The following is a 21006-nucleotide window of genomic DNA, read 5'->3' as shown; positions in this document are numbered from 1 at the left end:
CATTAAGTTCATCATAGCCAGACGTATTTTTCTTCTTTATCTCCTTTAGAGCAGACTTAAGCTCAACTAGATCAGTTGGCAAAAAGAAGAAAGAATCTGGTCCAGCCCTATACTCAAAAAACTGTTCATAGTTGGAAAAACCCTGAATTTGACTTGCCTTGCTAATGTTACTACCTATGGTACAGTATAGCGGAGTAAAAAAGACAATAAAAGTAGCTCCCTTCTTAAAAAAAATAAAATCGGCTTAGAACCAGATAAAACCTTTACCAAATCATTAATTCGGTTATTGTACATACGAAATGGGCATTTACGACTTTTTTTAGTGGTACCGAGTTTTATAAAATGGAGAATATTGCAAAAAGGCAGGAATTAAAAAAAAGTGCTTTTTAACCTTAACCTTTTAATATCTCTGGAACTTTTTAACATATTCAAAAGATCTTTTTTTTTGTTTTAATGAGAATACATAAGCGCTGAAAACTGCGATAAAATAAATCCAAAAAACGTTTCTTTTTATTAATATAACATTTAGAAATCATTAAAATTATATTTTCTGTAATGAATTTTTGAGCAAGCGAGAAACTTTTTTATTTGAAAACATTTTTCCATACAATCTGCGAATAAAAGGTAGACAAAACTGTTACGAAGTTTTTAAAAGTAACTGCAATCGGATATATTAGCTAGATTGCGAGAAATCCACCTGCAAAGTTGTGCCAGATTAGCGAGTCAAACAACAGTCGCCGACGTTCGCGGGAGACGCGTGACTAATCATATCAGAGACAATCAAATTTGTTTTTCTCTGGTTGTCTCTTTAAAACTTTTTTCTCTTTAAAACTTCTTTTCTTTTAAAACTTCTTTATTTCTTTTTTGTCTCAAATTTTTAAATTTGATTGTCTCTGATCATATCATAACCACTAAAAAGCTGTGTCGTAACGCTCTTGATTTTTGTGCGTTAAAACACGTTTTTATTGCGTTGGTGTGTGTTTATGTTTTATGAGAGTTTTGTTGTGATGTGTTTGTTTCTGTTTCATATGAACAATAGCAACAATGAAGTGCCTCTTATGTGAACAATTATTGAACAATGATGATTGTATTGTAAAAAAACCAACACAAAAAGGTCTACGTATGATATATAATAAACTTTGCTCAGAAAAGAAATGACCCTATTAGCCGTAATATTTTGGAGAAAAAGGAGCAAATGTTAAACGGCACTTTGACAGTTGTGTACCATGTATCTTGCAGAAAATCATTTACAAGTGAACAAAATTGTAAACAATTTGACCAAACCGACGACACAGCTAAGTACAAGCACGGCCACTCGCAGGGGTAGTACGTTTGATATACGAAGAATCTGTTTAATATGTGGCAAATCAGGCACTAAAAATAAAGAAAAATTAACATCCGTACAAACAGGTTAGTATATAATTTTAATTATAACTACGAAAAGTTTTTTATATTAAAAAGTTGAGAAAAATATACATAAAAGTAATTTTTTAAATTAACTCTTAGTGGGTGCAAAACGTTAAAATTGGATAAATTTATAAATATTTTCCGCCGTATGCAACATCTTTTAACTAATAGCAGTGACAAGTTTGGTTTTTATTACATTGATTAAATGAATTTAAATTAACTTTTAACTAAAAGTGCTGGGCGATGTAATACGACCACTAAAGTTTTTTGTAACTCTATCCATGGTATATCAATTAATTATCACATGGGATGTGACAAGTTTGACCATTTAGAGTTAGCTAGTGCAGTTTTTAAAATACTTAATACATTTATTAAAATCCTCCTTTTAGATGAGTTTTAGTAAATTACACGTGTAACTTTTTAGGAACAGGAAAAGGTACGTACGAAAAAAATATTAATGCAGCACAAAAACGGGAAGATATTTCTATGATTTCAAAGCTATGTGGATACGAGGATTTATTTGCTTATGATGCCAAATATCATGAACGATGCTATAGTCACTATATATCAAAAAAGAATATTCAGGCATTTAGAAACAAACAATTAAAATTAGGAAATAAAACTCTGTTATCACCAAAAAAATAATCCCCAACGAAACAAGATAATTCCGCGGAGAAGTCAGATTCAAAGAGTGAATCTGCATTAAATTATTTAGATCATGAGCCATATTTTCAAGAAATTGAAGTTCATATCTTACACAGAGCGGCTAGAATATTAATGAATCAAATGCGCGAATTTCAATCCAAGCGGAAAGAATTTCCCATTGCTGAGGACATAAATGAGTATATGGACACATTACAATTTATTTCTTATTATATGTGCATATATCAACTAAAAATTTGGTATAACAGTCACATACCATATATGAATTTTGAAGACCCAAGAAAATATGGATGGACAAATGATAGAGAGTCTAATATATGGCTCCAATATTTGCGACACAGGATCCCGTTGTTACAGGTTAAAATTGGCATTTTATACTCTTTATTAAAAGCACTGATTACAGTTATATTTTCAAAATAGATATTTTACAAATATTAATGATTGATACTAGTAATGCCCTCTCTGTAATAGCCTCCCAAGTAACTCATAGTTCTGTTCTCTAGCCATTTCAAATTACAGTATTCTTTTTTTTAAGGACACATTTAGTCTTGTACATTTCAGCTTCATATTGTACTGGTTGTCAATGAAATTTTATTTATACTCTTATAAAACCCTGTTCTGGACTAAAGAAATATTTTAGAATTTAAATTATGTCCCATATTGATTATTCCATACTTTATTTAATTATTTTATAACGAATAATGATTAATTGGGCATGTACAATTATTGTGTATGTTGTACTGTTCATAGTACAATATCTGATTTTGGCTTGACCATACCAGATGGTTGATTTTACTCGGACTGACCTATCTAATTTTTGTCTCTTTTTATCTAATGTAAATATTAGTTTTCTTGGAAGATAGCAAGAAGTTGCTGGTCTAGGCAAAATCGAAATTGATTGTCATAGTGACACATATTTTCATTGCCAACTTCCTTGGGCCACAAATTTTGTTATTTATTTTTTATAAAAGGTTCTATGGTACTTATAAAAAAAGTTAAGTTATTTTCGATTGGCAATACATTTTGTGCGTGGTTGCTTAAATACGGGTTTGACCTCTGCGGTCGTTCCTTTTCCCAGACCGCCGTCATGAAGTGAAGAGTGCTTTAGTTCTTTTTGAAATTCGTGTGAATTTTACCCATATGGGGATATAATTGACTAAATGTGGTGATAGTAAATCAACTTTTTGGGCGTAATGCTATAATTTGTTGTTTTGTTGAATTTACTGGCCTTTATGGCGATTTAAAACCTAATAATTTTTCACGTGCCCTCGAACATCGGCAAAATAGCGGTTCTGATTGGCATTGGCAGGGGACAATTTAATTAGCAAGCTACTAGAGCTACATAACATGGATTTTGGACGGATTTTTTTTGTACGGACCTGATTTCTTCATGCCACATGGTGCTTTCGTTTTGGGGTTATGTACTCTACTGGCTCTAATCTAGAAGGAGATTTTAAGCAACTGTGAGCTAACGTCTAACCTAGACCACTACCAGAGCTTGGCGTATTGTGAAGTGGAAGAGGTGAAACTTGGAAGCCTGCAGTTTTTCTTTGACTGGGAATTGGATGTCTGGGAGAATCTCGAATCTGAAGTAGTCTGCTGTGTGTGGAGCTAGGTGACACAACATAACATTTTTTTTATTCACTTATTTTATTTTTATTATCACAACTTTTATCTTTTGAGTTGAGATACATACATAAGCTTATTTAAAATTTTATTGACATTATTTAATCGATGCTATTTTATTATTGAATATTACTGATAAGAGTACATATATATGTGACAAGTGACTCCTGTGAGGTAAGACGCAGCCGGCTTCGTAGTACTACGAGTATATACTTGGGTTATATTATTTATTTTCAAACTACTCCTAAGATGTCAAATTTTCTCAGATTAGCTAGTAAATATTAGAGTAAACTAATAAAAGGGTAATTTTAAGTGGGCAAGCTTCAACAGTTAGGGTTGTTATTTTTTTTTTGCTTAGGTCAATGTCCGTGGCGGGATATACCGGGCCATGTAAATTATTAGTTTAAATTGAATTGAAGCTTCATTCCCCACAAGGTTTGGGTGTAACAAATTTATTTTATTTTAACAACCACACCTTTGATTGTGTAATTTTTTTTAGAAAGAAAGATTATATTTAATTTTATGGCACATTATCTGTTGACAACTTTGTTTTCCTTGTAATTAGAAACATAAATGTTGTGGTTCCTTATTACCAACTTAAATAATTATTCCTCTTATCGATAAATAACATAACATAATTCTCTGTGATAATCAAGACTTAAATAAATTGTTATTTTCTGTTGTTAATTTGTTTTTCACTTGAGTTGAGTAGGTTGAAATATCATAGGTAATTTGGAAACAATAGTGTATACTGATTTGACTTTGATTTTGTTTTCCAAGTTTCGTTTTGAACTTGCCTAAATAAATTTTGATAAATATTGGGCGTCCTTTGGGATTATATAAAATCCAAAACTTGGTGGCGCCATACTGATTTTGACATTTAGTTGGGTAACTCTTGGGTAGTTACTACCTAAGAAATTTTGGTTCATTTGGTTGAGAAAGAAGCTAGAACCCACATCGGCTTGAGCTAGCAGCATTGTGAAGGAATTCCTTCTCTGGGCGTTTCAGGTAAGAGGGGTTAAGTTCCTCCGGGCATCAAACAACTTTTGGAGACCCTCTTAAGGCCATCAACCTTTCACTATTTTTAGTACTTCTTTTCTTTTGATTAACTTGGCATTCATCGCATCACCATAATTCCATTTTATTGCACTTTAGGAAAAAAAAAATATAACACCGTCCCAAAGGAACTACGGAAAATTTTAGTTCTTCGATGTTTTAATGGAAACTGCAACACTAGAAAGCGTATATGTGTATCCCAGGGCTTGAAGTGTTATAACGAATGTAACTGTATCTTAAGTTATTATTATTCACCAACTTCATTTATAAATTATTCGTAGATGGTTAATAAATGGCGGCAGTTGGAAGTACGTTCGGTCGGCAACGGTATAGAGCGCGGCAATTTCCACCTACGCGTTACTTTAAAAATTCATATTTCCAAAACTATTTCGGATAGAAACCTGTGGCTTTTTTTAAAAACTTTCTTATGGTTTTTTCTACATTTCATTCGTAGCATGTATGGCAAAATTCATCATAATAAAAAAGTTTATAGCTTGCTGAAAAATTCAATACCAACAATATAAATTTTATAATTTTCATGTTTTTTATTATCAAGAATATAAGTTTTCTGCAATTATTTTACTGCAGTTGTTAGCGCTTATATATGCCCTTTAAGCAAAAAAAAAGAAAATTTAGCTATATGAATTAGTTTCGGAGATATTGGCAGTTTAATGTATAATGGTAACATTTTTGAATTAAACCATTTTTTTTTAAATTCTGATTTTAAAAAACTCGGTACCATTAAAAAAAGTCGTAATTACCCATTTCGTATGTGCAATAACGAAACTAATGATTTGGTAAAGGTTTCATCTGGTTCTAAGCCGGAAAAAAAAATTGAAATATTTTAACCCGTTATTTACTCCGCTAGTAGAAGTTATTCAGCCTATCAGGTTCAATATTTACCTTTACAATATTGCCCCGCTTACCTCTTAGTTCATTTACTATCTTCCAAGTCTCCCCCTGAACATTATTTGAATTACCTAAGCGGCTTTTAAAGTATTTTTGCTTTGCAGTCTTAATTGTTAGTCTGTACAGTGCTCTATATTTGTTAAAATAGTTAATAAAAGCAATGTTATTTATATAAAATTTCCGAATATAGTGCAGTGATCTAAGATTTCTAGCAGACACATTAAGACCCTTGGTAATCCAATTTTTTTTTGTTTTCGTTTTTAAGGTTTTTATCGGAAAACATTTTTTTTCATTTTTAAAATTTTCACAAATAATTGCGTGAAATGACTCTAAAGAGCTTGCAGTAGACAAAACGCGCTGCCAATCCTCTGATCTACCCTTCTACCCAGTTGCAAGAAGCTACTATAGTTTTTTTTGCTATAAATTCTGCCCCTTCTCTTTCCCCTCATTTGACTCTTGTGACCTATGCAAAAACCACATGCAATAGCCTCACGGTCAGAGAGCCCTGAATTTATAACATTACAATTAAAATCACTTGCATCTATGTTGGTGCACACATAGTCAATTTGAGTGGTAGAGTTAGAAGTTATTCTAGTTGGATTATTAACTACAACGTTTAAACTATAGAGACCTTAAAAGGTAAGTCAATTGCTTTGTAAAATTATTAGACAGATTTGACCAGTCAATATTGAAATCTCCGCACAAAATTACTTTCGAAAAAACATTTAAACCAGACAATAACACTTCTAGTCTAAATAAAAAGTCACCTACTATTTGGGAGTTTTTATTTCACTGAGAGCAACAGGATCATTTCCAAATGCTTCTCTCAGACGTCCGTCCGCAGCTGCTCAAAATGGAATACTGGGTAGTGTTGAACGGTAACAATCAATACCAGTGTTGGCAGAATATCACGTCACACTGGTTTTACCCGAATGACTGTATGGAGAACAATGCATAACTTTGGTTTGTATTTCACATGTAACCAGTCCAAGCTCACTGATCTGGGCCCTTATATGCAGTTTTGCAATTGGTTCATTGCACATCGTAATTTGGTTATTAATATTTTGTTCATCGATGAGGCTACATTCACTCGAGACAGTGTCAAGGAATTCTCATTCTTGGTAGCTTGAAAATCGAACAACAATCGAACCGAATTTCCAACACCATTTTTCGGTTAATCTTTGGTTTGTAAGGAGATCAGTTAGTAGGCCCTTAATAAACTTACAAAATAATACTGAATTGAACCCTGATAGACCTCTTGCCAAAACATCTACTGTACGTATGCTCCTTATTGATCACGAAGTTTTACTCTCTACAGTTTTACTTAAAGAAAAAAAAATAAAAGCAGGTCCGTATTAAGATTTTTTTTTTATGGAAATTCTCAGTTTTTGCTATTAAATCGGTTAAAAATAAAAAAGTTTGATACGTCATAGGTTTTATAAAAATGTAGTTCAACAAAATAAAGTAATAGAAATCCAGGGCCATATTTGAAAAAAAAAGTTGATGATGGTATCTCAAAAACGAAACGTCGTATTTTAATTCTGAAAACGTCATCTTGTAGAGGAGAAAAAGTGCCCTTAAGCAAGTGTTATTTATTTTATTATACGATTTTAAATAACGTCATAAAAAAATAAAAAAGATTTTTCCAGATTTCGGTTTTTTTTCGGATATCTTCGGAACTATTCGAAACTTTTTAAATTTTAAAACGGCAAGTACCAAATTGAGCAACTTTGCCATAATTTAACCGACCTTGTATCTCTGACAGTTTCCGAGATCCCAATGATGAGGGTCGAATTTGGGCCACCCTGTACTGATACTCAAAATATAGCTGATGAGTGAAACAAGATTAATGAAAATAATTATACTTCAATAAAGTAGTAAAATATAAATTATAAAATATACAAAGTAGTGGTAAAACAAGTAATAATAGTTAAGTAATAAAAGCAATTATAGTAAAACAGAATAAAATATTAAAATCTAGCAAAACTTAGGAATCGGTAAGGGTAAATTAAATTTCTGACGAGTCACATGCAGTGTTGTTGGACCTTGCAGCCTGCTACGATTTTTACAAATAAAGGAAAAAATGTTTCCAAAATGAAGAGAGAAGTCAGCGTCAAGGTCTGTTCCACAAAGTGCGTTCTGCAAGATTCTCTTTGAGGAACATTTACAATGAATCTAACTGCCCTCTTTTGAGTAGTGAAGAGGATATTTAAAAGACCTTGATTAGCCACACAACAGAACGGTATACCATACCAGAAATGTGACTCAAATAAAGAAAAATATACAGTTCTAACCAGTTTGTGACCCTGTGATCCTTCCTAACTTTCCTCACTGCAAAGCATCCCAAAGAGAGTATCCTACTTAAAGCCAGAATATGCTCCTCAAAACGCAGGTCAAAGTCAATAAGGATTCCCAAGAACCTAGACACAGGCACCTGAGGAAGAAAATCTCCATTAAAAAATGAATCCGTCAGATCACATTTTAGTCCCATCAAGTGAGTCTTGCTCAGATTTAAACACAAGCGATTGCAGTCCACTCTTTAACGATAATTAGATCATCAACTATTGTTCGCTTCAGCCGACCCAATCTCCATGTCTTGCCATAGTATTGAAGTATCGTCGGCAAAAAGGGTGAAGTAACCAGAGATATTCAACTGAACAAGATCATTAATATATAGCAGGAACAAACAGAACCCTGTGGGACACCACAGTTAACTTCCAATGATGAGGACTTTGCTGCTCCCGAGCACACAACATGTTGATAACGGCAATTATTCTAAAATATACAACGCGCGGTCGCACGGTATTCTTACTCCCGATATTCTGAAAAATTGTGATAGTTTTATTCCCAATAACACAGGTTATTTAGTGTCATAATGTGCAGCTTTTTTTCGCCGATATTATAAAACTATTATTGTGTATTAATATTAATCTCGAGTTACTAGAAAGTGGATAAACAACTACCAAAATCATTTGCTCTTTGAAATTTACTGCAATTCCAACAAAAAAAAAAGGAATGCACTGATAAAAAGACCAACGGACGAACTTACGCGCAGTTTTCGCATGTACCAATTTTTGCATGATCTACGTTATTTTCATTTTCCTACGTTATTTGGCGAATCTGAATCTTTCTTCATAACTTATAATGTCTAACATATGTTCCTCCTGCTCTCAGGATTGTGTGCTGAAAGAGCCAAAAAATTCAAACGATGTTTTTGGCTACCCATGTGATTTTTGTAAGAAGATTTTATGCAGGAAATGTTCAGGAATTAGTACCACTGAACTTCGGGCCATCGTCATGAGCAGCCGAGTTATGCCTTATATATGCAAATTGTGCTTGCCAAAATTAAATGAAACCATGCAACTAGTTAACCGTGTCACAGCTCTTGAGATTGAATTTACCGAATTAAAAAGTAGTACACAGGGAATTTTGGATTCAGCCAATCTTATGAGGTCTTTTTCGAATGACCTAAAAACAATGAAATCCCAATTTTCAGCAAGTCTTGAGGACATCAAATCTCTAGTTAAAACGGAAATAGAAGGCTTAAAGAATGCAGCTAAGGATAATTCAAATAGTTCTGCACAACCAATTACAAGCCAAGCTCCAGAGGAAGAAGTTATCCTGGAATGGCAGGAGCGGCAGAAGAGATCAAAGAATCTAATGCTCTTTAATTTACCTGAGGGTGAGGACAAGAAAAAGGTCGAAGAACTATTTAAACATCTCACTGAAAATCCCCCAGAGGTGTTACACTTTTCTCGGATTGGTAAACCTAACGCAAATCAGGCTCGGGCTTTAAGGATATCTCTCAAATCACCAGATGATGTCATGAATCTTGTCAGGAATCGCTTTAAACTTAAAGGAAAGAATGTTTTCTTGAACTTTGATCTCACCATGAAGCAGAGGGATGCTGAAAAGAAATTGTCAGTTGAGCTTAGTAGCCGGAGAGCCCAGGGTGAAAATGTATCCATTAGGTATCGTAATGGTACCCCATACATTTTTAAGAAAAAAAACTAATAAACGGGCCTTCTACAACAAAGCAACCATCCCATAGACAGCAAAACCTAGATATTTACTACCAGAATGTTCGAGGATTGAGAACTAAGTTGTCAGTTCTCCAGAGTAACATTATCTCTAATTGCTACTCCATAATTTTACTAAGTGAAACCTGGCTCTCGGCTGATATATCGGATGCAGAGCTTGGTTTGGATAAGTACAATGTCTTTAGGACTGACAGAAGTGCAAAATCTAGCACCTCCTCAAGAGGTGGTGGAGTATTGGTGGCGATCTCAAAGGAACTATCTAGTGCTGTAATAAACTTGTCAACAGACCTTGAACTGCTATTTGTTAGTGTAGGCTCTGGGCTAGGAAAGTTCATAGTGGGCTGTATTTATTTCCCTCCAAAATCACCTTCAGAAAAGTACAACGTGCTCAGCCAAGAGATCGATTCTTTCTCTGGGAATCAGGAGTGCCCATTACTACTGTTCGGGGACTTCAATCTGCCAAAAGCAATTTGGTCATCAGACAACTTTTGTTCTCAAGCGACCAGTGCACTGGGTGCTTGCCCTCTGGAAGTCGAGTCCATAGAAGTGATATCAGACTTATGTAGTTTCCACAATCTATACCAATTGAATAATATTCCAAACCACCTGGGGAATACACTGGATCTGATTTTTTGTGAGAGTACCTTGTCTGCAGAGGTCACGGCAGCTGATGATGCTCTGGTTCCACAGGACAATTACCATCCACCCCTCCTTACATCCATCACTGTTTCGAGAGGACATACTAATCATCCAGGTAGATTTAACAATCAATATTATTATGATTATAATTCAGCAAATTTTTATTTAATTAATGAACTTCTTGGACAGGTTAATTGGAATTATGTACTTCAACAGGATTCCCTAGATATTATGTTAAATATTTTTTATGATATACTTTATTCAGTTATACATATTGCTGTACCTTTAAAACGGGTGTCTCGCGGGCACTTTCCAAAGTGGTTTTCTCCAGCTCTTAAAAATTTGGTAATTTCAAAGAAACAGGCACATAAAGTTTTCAAAGATTCGGGTTCCAGAGATGATTATATTACCTTCTCAAGCTTAAGATCAGAGTGTAAATTACTTGCAAAAGTCTGTTTTGAACAATATGTTTCCGAATCAGAAAGAAATTTAGTTGATCACAGTAACATAAAGAAGTTCTGGTCTTATGTAAACTCTAGAAGACTAGGAAATGATCTACCTTCAGAAATGTTCTATAATGATAAGCATTGCCTTCTTGGTCCTGCCCTACCTGATCTCTTTGCTGATTACTTCAAAACAGTTTATTCAACCAAAAACTACCCTGTACCTGAATCTTTATCCTTCAATAATATCAACATAAGCAATTTTCACATAAATATTTCTACAATATACAATGAAATTTGCAGCTTGAACACCAATAAGGGTCCAGGGCCAGATGGCATACCACCCTCCATCCTTAAATCATGCAGTTTTGTTCTGTCTCATCCACTTTTTATTTTATTCAATAAATCATTAGAATTGGGAGTCTTCCCTGATTTTTGGAAGACAAGCTACTTGACCCCTATACATAAAGCAGGAAACAAGGGCGACGTAAGCAACTATAGACCAGTGTGCAACTTAAACGCTATTCCAAAACTATTCGAGAAAATTGTAACACAACATCTTACATCATTTTTGGGTCCTACCATTATATCAGAGCAGTTTGGCTTCAAGACCAGGAGATCAACAGAGCTTAATCTATTGACTTATGCAGACTATCTGGCGAGCGTCTTGGATAGGGGTGGCGAGGTTCACACTATCTATACCGACTTTTCGAAGGCGTTCGACAGGGTCAATCATGAGATACTTTTGAGTAAGCTTGGAGCCGCGGGTGTAGGGGGAAATTTCTTGAGATGGTTTCGCAGCTACCTATCAGATAGGTCCCAAATTGTAAGGGTCAATGGCTTCATGTCCTATGAGCTAAGCGTTCCCTCAAGTGTTCCTTAAGGATCACATTTGGGGCCGCTTCTTTTTAATGTTTTTATGAATGACATCCACTCATGTTTTAAATATTCCAGATTCTTATGTTTTGCAGACGACCTGAAATGTTTTCTAGCTATCTCCTCTCTTAATGACTGTGTCAATCTACAGTCAGATCTTTCCAGACTGGAAGAGTGGTGTGTTCAGAACTGCATGGATTTGAATCCAGCCAAGTGCTATAGTATTTGCTTCTCCAAGCGTAGAAATACCACAACATTCGCATATTCCTTGTGCAATAGACCCTTGTCGAATGTGACAACAATTAGGGACCTTGGAGTCATATTCGACTCATCTCTTACATTTAGCTTTTATATATCTGAGATAGTAACAAAAGCCCTTAAAATAATAGGTTTTGTCAAGAGATGCACAAGAGATTTTACAAATACCCCTGCTATCCGCATGCTCTACTGTACATTGATCAGACCTTTGTTGGAGTATGCCTCCTCAGTCTGGAGTCCTCATTATGCCTGCTATATTCACAGGTTGGAACAGGTGCAACGGAGAATGCTGAAATACCTGGCATTTAAATCCAAAATTGATCCTGTTGACAACTACCATTATGATTACAGGGTTCTGTATGAGCTGTTTTGTCTTCCTCCTCTTGTTGTTCGTCGGGAACAACGGGATTTAAAAAATTTGTATAACCTTCTGACTGCTTCTGTAGATTCACCAGACCTGCTATATTCAATAGGTCTAGCAATACCTACGAGAAATACAAGGTCAAACAGCCTTTTCTACCAACCTTTCTGTAGAACAAACATCAAGTACAATAGCTTTATTGCTAGATCAGCCAGGCTTGCAAATAATAGTACATCTCTGAACATAGATTTCAATATAAGTCCAAGGCGCTTTGCTAAGTTTGTTGAGGATTTTCATGTGTGACTTTGTATATTGTTGTGGGGTTTTTGCTATTCTGTTTAATTGTGTGTACATACTATTCATACTTCATACTATTGTGTGCTGGTTTAAACCAATTTTGGAGGTGATAATTGGGTTCAAGGGAGTGAAAACTGAATTTAATTAATTTTATTGTGTTCTTTTGTTGTATATTTTTTAAGTTCTCCTGTTGCCATTATTTATTAATCCTGTTTTATTCTATGACTGTGATAGTGATGGGTTGTGAATATCAAATGATAATTATATAAAATAATACTAAGTATAAATTGTTTGAGGTTATAAATTATTGTTATTGTAAATTATGCTTTTTCTGTAAAAATGGGTAATGCCCGTAAATAAATAAATAAATAAATAAAATAAGATAAGATCGAAACCAGAAAAGAGCCCGGCCTCGAAAGTCATATCCCTCGAGCTTTAACAGCAGTATTCGGTGATTCACACAATCGAAAGCCTTGGATAGATCACAGAAAATCGCCGCCATCAACCCTCCCTGATTCAAATCAATAATGTGATTGAATATTTAAATAACACTTTTTCTGGAAATTGATTTGGACGCAGGGGCGCAGTTTCCTCGCCTCCCCGCTCACCGGATTTAAATCTTTTGGACTATTACTTGGTGTCATACAAAGGGTTTAGTGTACGCAAAGAAATCACATACCAAGGCTAAACTGCTTCGTAAAATTAATATCGCTAACAACGTAAGTAATAACCACAGTGTTATTGGAAAAGCTATTCAGAACAACTTTAAAAGGGCTGGATTATGCTTACAATGTGAAGGTGGACAGTTTGAAAATAATTGTATTTTAAACAGTTATTTTCACAGTAGTGTTAATTTTTTTGTTAAATAAAATTATTTTTCGGTGTTATTATAGTTTCAGACACAATAATAATATTAAATTTTAAAGAATCATACAGATCGTGTTATCGTGAGCTACGTATTACCCAAAATAATGGCAACATCACTTGGTTGCGGCTTGCAGGCGGCGGAATTTTTCGTTTTTATTTTTTGGGAGTCCGGGAGTCAGCAGACCTCACTTTGCTGGGTTACTGCACGTTGCATTAATAATTTTTGAGCGTTATTTTCGTGTTTTTTTCACTATGGCTGTTTATACCCCTTCCGAAAGAGTTCAATTAATTAAATGGTTTTATGGAGGCAATTCGGCAGTACAATGTAGAGATTTATTTTCAGTGACATTTGAGAATAGACCGATTCCTTGTGCAAAAACGGTTTTAAATGCGGTTTCAAATATTAAGACATCTTTTTGTCTTCAAGATTGTAAAAAATGCCACACAAAACGTCAAGAACCACCTGTTGAAGTGGTCCAGGATATAGAACGGCGGGAAGAAATAGTTTGCAATACCCTAGAACTTGATGCGACACCGTCCACTAGAAGTGTTGGAGAGGAACTGGGAATGAGCAATAAAACTGTTGCTCGTATCTGGAAACTCTTTTGGAGGTGCGAAATAGCTTTTACGATAGGTTAAGTTTTTGTTTAGCGAAAGAAGGCGGTTTATTTGAGTCTTTTATTTAAAAAATGATATGTTGTTAAGTTTGTTTATTAGAGTTTTATTTCTGATTTTTTATTATATTTTTATCAGAGTTGATATTTTATTTTTTATTAGAATAACGCTTTAATTTTCATTATGCAAAACACAGCATATTAAACATTTTAAGATTACAATTCTATGCGGGTTTTACACATTGTCATATCTGTAAAACCCGCATTAGAATAAATATTTTAAAAATGCCTGGATTTTCGCGTAATATTTTGGGACATTTTGTCGCCAAACGACGCAACTCCCACGAAAGTCAGATGTTTACTAATCTCGTCCTCGGGCCGGCCGGGGCGGTGCTCTGTCGCAGGCACTATGCGGTTTCCTATAAGTAACGAACGAAAACACGATCTGTATATTGGTAAGGAAATATTTGCGAACCCATGTTCATAGGACATTTTCGACTCAGATTTACCTAAAGAATACGTAGTGAAATTTTGTCCCTTACCTCGCGGGACACGCTGTATATATGGATATATAAAAGTTTTATATTTTTAACTTAAAATATTATAGCGTAATGTATACAATGAAGACTCTTAACTGGAATAAATTCGCAAGCGCTCTTGAAAAAAATATTTCAGAAAAAACGCAAAAACAAGTCTACTATGATTTTTTGCCGCCGTTAAAAACCCTTAAAAAAAAATCTTTCAACTCCTCCGAAAAGGTGAAACTTAACCCTACTTCATTTTTTAAATAAGATAATGCCACTTATGGCACCTTAGTATTTCAAAAGGAAAATTGACGATATACTTTTCTTTTTGAAACATATTAACCCCTTGATTTTAAATTGAAAAAACTGTTTAAAGGAAGGAAAATTAGAATCTAAATATCTCGACATTAAATGCGGATTTCATTTATTTGATATAATTCCGGATATAAATGAAAATTTATGTAGAAAATATACCTTTTTTGGGTGAGTTTCAGTTAAATTAAAGGGCCTCACAATTGTGCTGGGCTTCTTCTCAGGCGGGTGTACGGGTTTCACAGGACCTTGCAGAATTTTTTTATTAACTGGGTGTGCTTTGATCTTGCACCTGTAAAATTCAAAAAATACATGTTCATTTTTTCTATCTTGCATCACTACATAAATTTATATTGGTTTAATATTTCAAATAACAGTCGTTCTTACTTATTTGTAACCATTATAGACCAGGGTCGATGATTTTTTAAAATGGCAAAGTTGTAGGTAATAAAAAGATCTAAAATTTTTCTATTTACACTATTTTCACGTAACCTCAAAATTTATATGAAAAATTGAAATAAACAAGTTTTTGGTTTTTTATTTTCATCTTTTACAAAAAAAAATGTTTTACTAAATTTGGTGAAAGCTGATCTTTTTATGTACCAAACACTGTAGTTTTTTGGAACAGAACAATTAATTTTTTCACCTTATTTTGATTTATTATCGAAAAAGCACCCTAATTTTTAATAAAAAATTCACGCTAAATATTTACTTTTTTTAAAAAGTTGATGAGCTTTTTGTTCGTCTTCAAAAAATGCAAAAAACCAAAAAAACTTGTTTGCTGCATAAAAATTATTTTTTAATCATTATGTACAATTTTGACCTATTTATTAAAATTAACTCTGTAATTACTGTAATGTAGAGTAAGATTTCAGGTTGTATTGATAAAAAAATTACGAAAAATAAATATAAATAAATTTAAAAACCAAGGAGATGAAACACATGTGGCATTGCAAAATACTATAAGAAGACCAATAAAAGCAGCAAGAAAATAAGTGGTTAAAGAAACAATGCGAAGAAATAGAGCAACTGGAAAAATAACGCGATGGGTATAACCTACACAAGAACATAAAAGAAACAGCTGAAGTATATAGGAAACAGACTTTCTCTAACATAGAAAATGAACAAGGACAAATGGCACAAGATAACGCAGACATAAAAGCTATTTGGGAAATTAACCTTAAATTTTCCTAATATTAGCAATCTCTTTGTTGATGATATACCTCAATTAGAAGATAATCTTGATGATGACTTATCAATTGCAATAAAAAAGATTACTAGAGCAATAAAAAGTTCGAAACATAAGAAAACGGTTGGATCAGATTTAGTGCCTGTTGAATAACTTAAATTACTAGGCAACGAAAGTATCAACACTAGAAAATTCCCAACCAAATGTCTTACATCTCTTTTTATGCCCCTCCCAAAAAAGAACAAGATAAATTGGTCAGTTTGATGAGTCACACAGTTGGATATTCGGAATTCGGATGTAGAAGAGGTCTCGGTACGAGAGACCCCCTAGTCGGAACCTAAGTGTTGGTTAAGAACTGTTCCGATTAGGGAGAAGATGTAATGAAGTGTTTCATAGATTACGAAAAAACAAGTGGAACATCAGAAGCTCGTTTAAATGCTAAATAGACTTGACATAGATTAAAAAGATATACGCTGTATGAAAACTTGTACTGGAGCCAATCAGCTACAGTTAAATTGGACAACGAAGTTACAAAGGCACAGACAATCCTTAGAAGTGTAAGACAGGAAAGTGTCCTCTGCTCACTTCTGTTTTATCAGGCTTAATAATGTACATTTATTCTAATTACGACAACCCTGAATATCTCTACGCCAAGGGCGACTCGCTATTGCTCAGCGGCAGGTGGCCTGATCGGGCTTGGGAGAGGAGATAGTTTTTTGACCCTTTATGATATATAGTTATTTGACCGGTGCTTTATGTATTCTTTCTCGTTGTTAAAATGGCTACTACAGCAGAGGATACAGCGACAACCACAACAGTTGTGAGTTCTCAAGCACTTTCCGTGCCGGTGTCTTCATGTCAGTGTCTGGACAAAATGCAAAGCTTGATGAAGAAAAAATTAATATTTTAATGTATATTCTTGGCGAGGAAGCCGAAGAAGTTATGCTGCAATTTGTGCATGTTCCTGAAACCTATGCAGCGACAATGCAGGCCTTTGAAAATCATTTTATTCCCCGCAGAAATCTAATTTTTGAACGCTATAAATTTAATAGCCGATGCCAACAGCCAGGTGAGCCCATAGAGTTATTTCTAACCAGCTTACATTCACTTACAGAGCATTGTCAATACGGCCAATTAAAAGATGAATTGATACGTGGTCGTATCGTCGTGGGCATGCTGGGTCGCAAAACCAGCGAAAGACTGCAATTACAGTCAAATTTGAGTCTTCCAGACTGCATCATAGCAGTAAAGCAGGCAAAGCTGCAAGAGAAACAGAGTAAGGAGCTGCGATGGCCTCAGTCACAAGGAAGGAGCCGGGTGGCTCACAAGCAGAATATATATTAATGATTACCATGGTGACGTCAGTGATCCTGTTGCGGTACAAGGGTGCAATTTTCGAGGAGCAAATGCTAAATCTTTCCGTTTTTCTGACAAAAACGGGAGAGAAGAGGAAAATAGGAAGAATGGTGCCAGGAAATGTCAATTTTGTGGGTTAGCAGAGCATTCCAGGGAAAAGTGTCCTGCCAAGCAATCAACATGCCGTTCTTGTGGCAAAAAAGGGCACTGGGCTACTGTTGAGGGAAAAAGGTTAGATCTATCCAATATGTTGTAGAAAGTAGTGATTGTAATTCAAACTCTACTAATTTAGGTTGTGAAAATTGTTCTAACGTTAATTAACGTCTAAGTTATAGTATATATTTTCTATGTCTAGTAAATAAAATTCTCAAGGGAGTTGATAACATAGTATCCCATATCGACGATATTCTTATACACGCACCGACTATTGAGGAGCATAATAAAACTTTAAATGACGTTTTAACGCGAATTTATGATGAAGGTATACCCTTAAATAAAGAAAAATTTCTTTTTGGTGTACAGTCTTTAGAATTTTTAGATAATTCCATATCAGGTAAAGGAATTTCTATTGACCCCGAGCGTATAAGCAGAGAAAAACAAACCACCGAGAAGGGACAAAGCCGGGACCGATTTTTCTTACGCATGTGCGAGCTTATTTGGTATACCTGTCTTATTGCCGGTCCCCTGCCAGCCGTCGGTTAGTCCGGTAATATCAGAGAAAAACAAACCACGTGTGGTGGTTTTTTTTGGTGGTTCAGGTGGTTTGTTTTTCTCTGGTTATAAGGCCGACCATATTCCCACAGAAAATGCCTTTCGGTATGTTTGTGGCTATATTATGAAAATAGCACTTGAAGTTCATATTAACTGTGATACCTGCACCAATTTCGGCAAAATGTGTGATGAAATTGATATAAATAGATTATTTCTTCATTTTAAGGCTTATAATTCCAGTATATGTAATTTTGGTGGCTTACAATCTCCGCCAGAAGGGTTTATTTCATAATATATATTTAAATTAAAGGAAATATTCAATTGTAGTTTTGAGAAAATGTGCATAAACCAGGGAATAACTAACAATTTATTTAACATAATGAAAACTATTAATTATGAATACCCTTGTGCACATTTTCCAAAAACCTTTATCTTAAAATTTTTTATGGTTGAAAATAGGTTGAAAATATTGAAAATATTTTACACCATTAAATATAATAATAGGGTCTTAAAAACAAATAAAGATAAAAATGTTTGAAAACTAAAAATTTTGCAGAATGTATAAATGTACCTAGGTTTAATTTAATTATTGCCAATGTATTTTTGTGTTTCATTATACAATGAGCCAATATTATTTCCTCAAAAAATGAAAGTTTTTTTAGAAGATTTTTTGTTTTTTCATTATTTATCCTAAATGGTAATTTTTATAGTTGGCACTATACCGGGTGACACAGGAAAAAGGGAACACGCAATAACTTTTTTATTTTTCAAGATAAACAAATGAAATTTGGTATGTTAATAGAATGGTTATAAAGGCATATTTTGACGTATTCAATTGTTTTTTTATCACTTCCGGTTGAACCGGAAATGACAAGAACTTTCTTATTTTAAATGGGACACCCAGTATATTTTTTCATACATTTGTTTATCTTGAAAAATAAAAAAGTTGTTGCGTGTTCCCTTTTTCCTGTGTCACCCGGTATAGTTTAGGTAACTTCACTATACCAACAGTAAAATAATGTAATAGTTTTCATTTCAAATTCCCAATAAAATTTTTAATCTATTAATTGTCGTATTTCTCTCCGTGTACGGAACTATTAAATTGCCAAAACGATTTTTCTCCGTTACTTTATATGTAGCGCTAGTCATTTAAGCCCGCTCAAGGGCACCAAATTTGGACCCCAGAAAATCAACGGTAAATGCGGGTTTTGTCGCTTCTCGGTGGTTTGTTTTTCTCTGGTATAAGCGCGATTGTCAAATTTCCCGAGCCTTCGGATAAAAATGAACTTTTGCGTTTTTTAGATATGGTTAATTTTTCATGTCGATTCATTCCTAATCGATCTGATGTCTTAGAACCTCTTACTTCAAGAAAATTAAGAAATTACTACAAGAGAGTCCTTGTCTTGAATATTTTGACCCCAGCCAGAAGATTATCATCTCTGCTGATGCTTCTTCCTTTGGTATAGGATCATGTCTTATTCAACAAGATAAAGAATGAAACAAAAAAGTTGTCTGTTATGCCTCTAGATTGCTGTCTAAAACAGAGCAGCGTTATGCTCAAATGGAGCAAGAAGCGTTAGCTTTAACATGGTCATATGACAAATTTTCCGAATATGTCTATGGTTTAAAAGTTCTCATTGAGACCGATCACAAACCGTTGGTTCAAGTTTTACAAACTAAAAATATTGATGAATTGATTCCGCGTCTTCAGAGGTTTAGACTAAGACTTTTAAGATATGATTACGAAATTTATTATGTTCCAGGCAAAGATTTAGTCATTGCGGACGCTCTGTCCCGAAAGTTTGAGAAAAACTCTAAATTTCCTGAAAATGACGAGCTAGCCTTAGAGACAGACACTTTTATAAACTTAATTACTACAAATTTCGAAATTAAACTGATTTCTGATTATTTTCAATATAGACATGACATTTGAGAATGTGATGGTTATTTATTACGTGGTTCACGATTAATAATTCCTCACTCTCTTCAATCGAAAACTTTAGGTTTCATTCATCAGGATCACCAAGGTATAGTAAAGTCTAGAGTTAGAGCCAAGTCTTCAGTTTAATGACCAGGACTATCTACTAAAATAGAAAATTTAGCTTGCAATTGTTCACGTTGCATTGAGTTTAGATCTGACATAAAAGAATCTTTCTGTAGACGATTTTCCAGATCTTGCTTGGCAAAACATTGCACTCGAGTTATTTAAATATGAGGGAACGTGGTACCTCATTGTAACTGATTATTTTTCTAGATTTTTCGAAATTTTTCAAACTTCAATCAATGACTGAGAATGTAATTATCACCAAATTGAAAGAGTTATTTACTAGATATGGTTTACCAGAAGTAGTACGTTCAGATAATGGACCGCAGTTCCGAACTGAATTTAAAAATTTTGCTAACAGTTTTGACTTTGCGCATATTACAAGCAGTCCTAAATATCCGCAGTCTAATAAGTGTATCGAAGCTGCGGTTAAAGTTGCTAAAAATCTTATAAGAAAAGGTGATGATTTGTTTATATCTTTGTTAGCTTATCGGTTCACCCCTCTGGAAAATGGCTTCTCTCCAGCAGAGTTATTGTTTAACAGAAAAATTCGTTCTACCTTGCCAATTTTACCAAAACTTCTTAATGAAATCATTGACACAAACCCAGTTTTCCAAAGGGAGGGAAAATACAAAGAAAAAATGGAATGAAAATATAATAGGCGTCATCGCGCTAAAGATCTTCCAGAAATACATGTTAATGAGAATGTATGAGTGACAGATCTTAAAATGTATGGGAAAGTCATTCAAAAGCTTAGAGAACCAAAGTCATATCTTGTCGAGACCAATGGTGGTACTTTTAGAAGAAACAGATG

At 34.2% G+C, this 21006-nt stretch overlaps 1 protein-coding gene and 1 long non-coding RNA gene across 2 annotated transcripts in view; one reads left to right on the top strand and one right to left on the bottom strand.

Moving 5' to 3' along the window:
- The window catches only part of LOC126733819 (uncharacterized), a 308547-nt gene extending 304323 nt beyond the window's left edge, over positions 1-4224 (top strand). Inside the window, exon 2 of the long non-coding RNA XR_007659875.1 lies at positions 3591-4224. This is a non-coding gene — a long non-coding RNA (uncharacterized LOC126733819). The remainder of the gene's footprint in view (positions 1-3590) is intronic.
- The window catches only part of LOC126733812 (targeting protein for Xklp2-like), a 119216-nt gene that overhangs the window by 35556 nt on the left and 62654 nt on the right, over positions 1-21006 (bottom strand). Inside the window, exon 8 of the mRNA XM_050437226.1 lies at positions 15055-15184. Within this exon, the coding sequence (XP_050293183.1) occupies positions 15055-15184 (130 nt within the window). The remainder of the gene's footprint in view (positions 1-15054; positions 15185-21006) is intronic.

The sequence above is a fragment of the Anthonomus grandis genome, chromosome 3 (assembly GCF_022605725.1).
Source record: "Anthonomus grandis grandis chromosome 3, icAntGran1.3, whole genome shotgun sequence".
In the NCBI taxonomy this organism is placed as follows: Eukaryota; Metazoa; Arthropoda; class Insecta; order Coleoptera; family Curculionidae; genus Anthonomus; species Anthonomus grandis.
The sequence above is the reverse complement of the archived record's forward strand: the minus strand, read 5'-3'. Positions and strand labels throughout refer to the sequence as shown.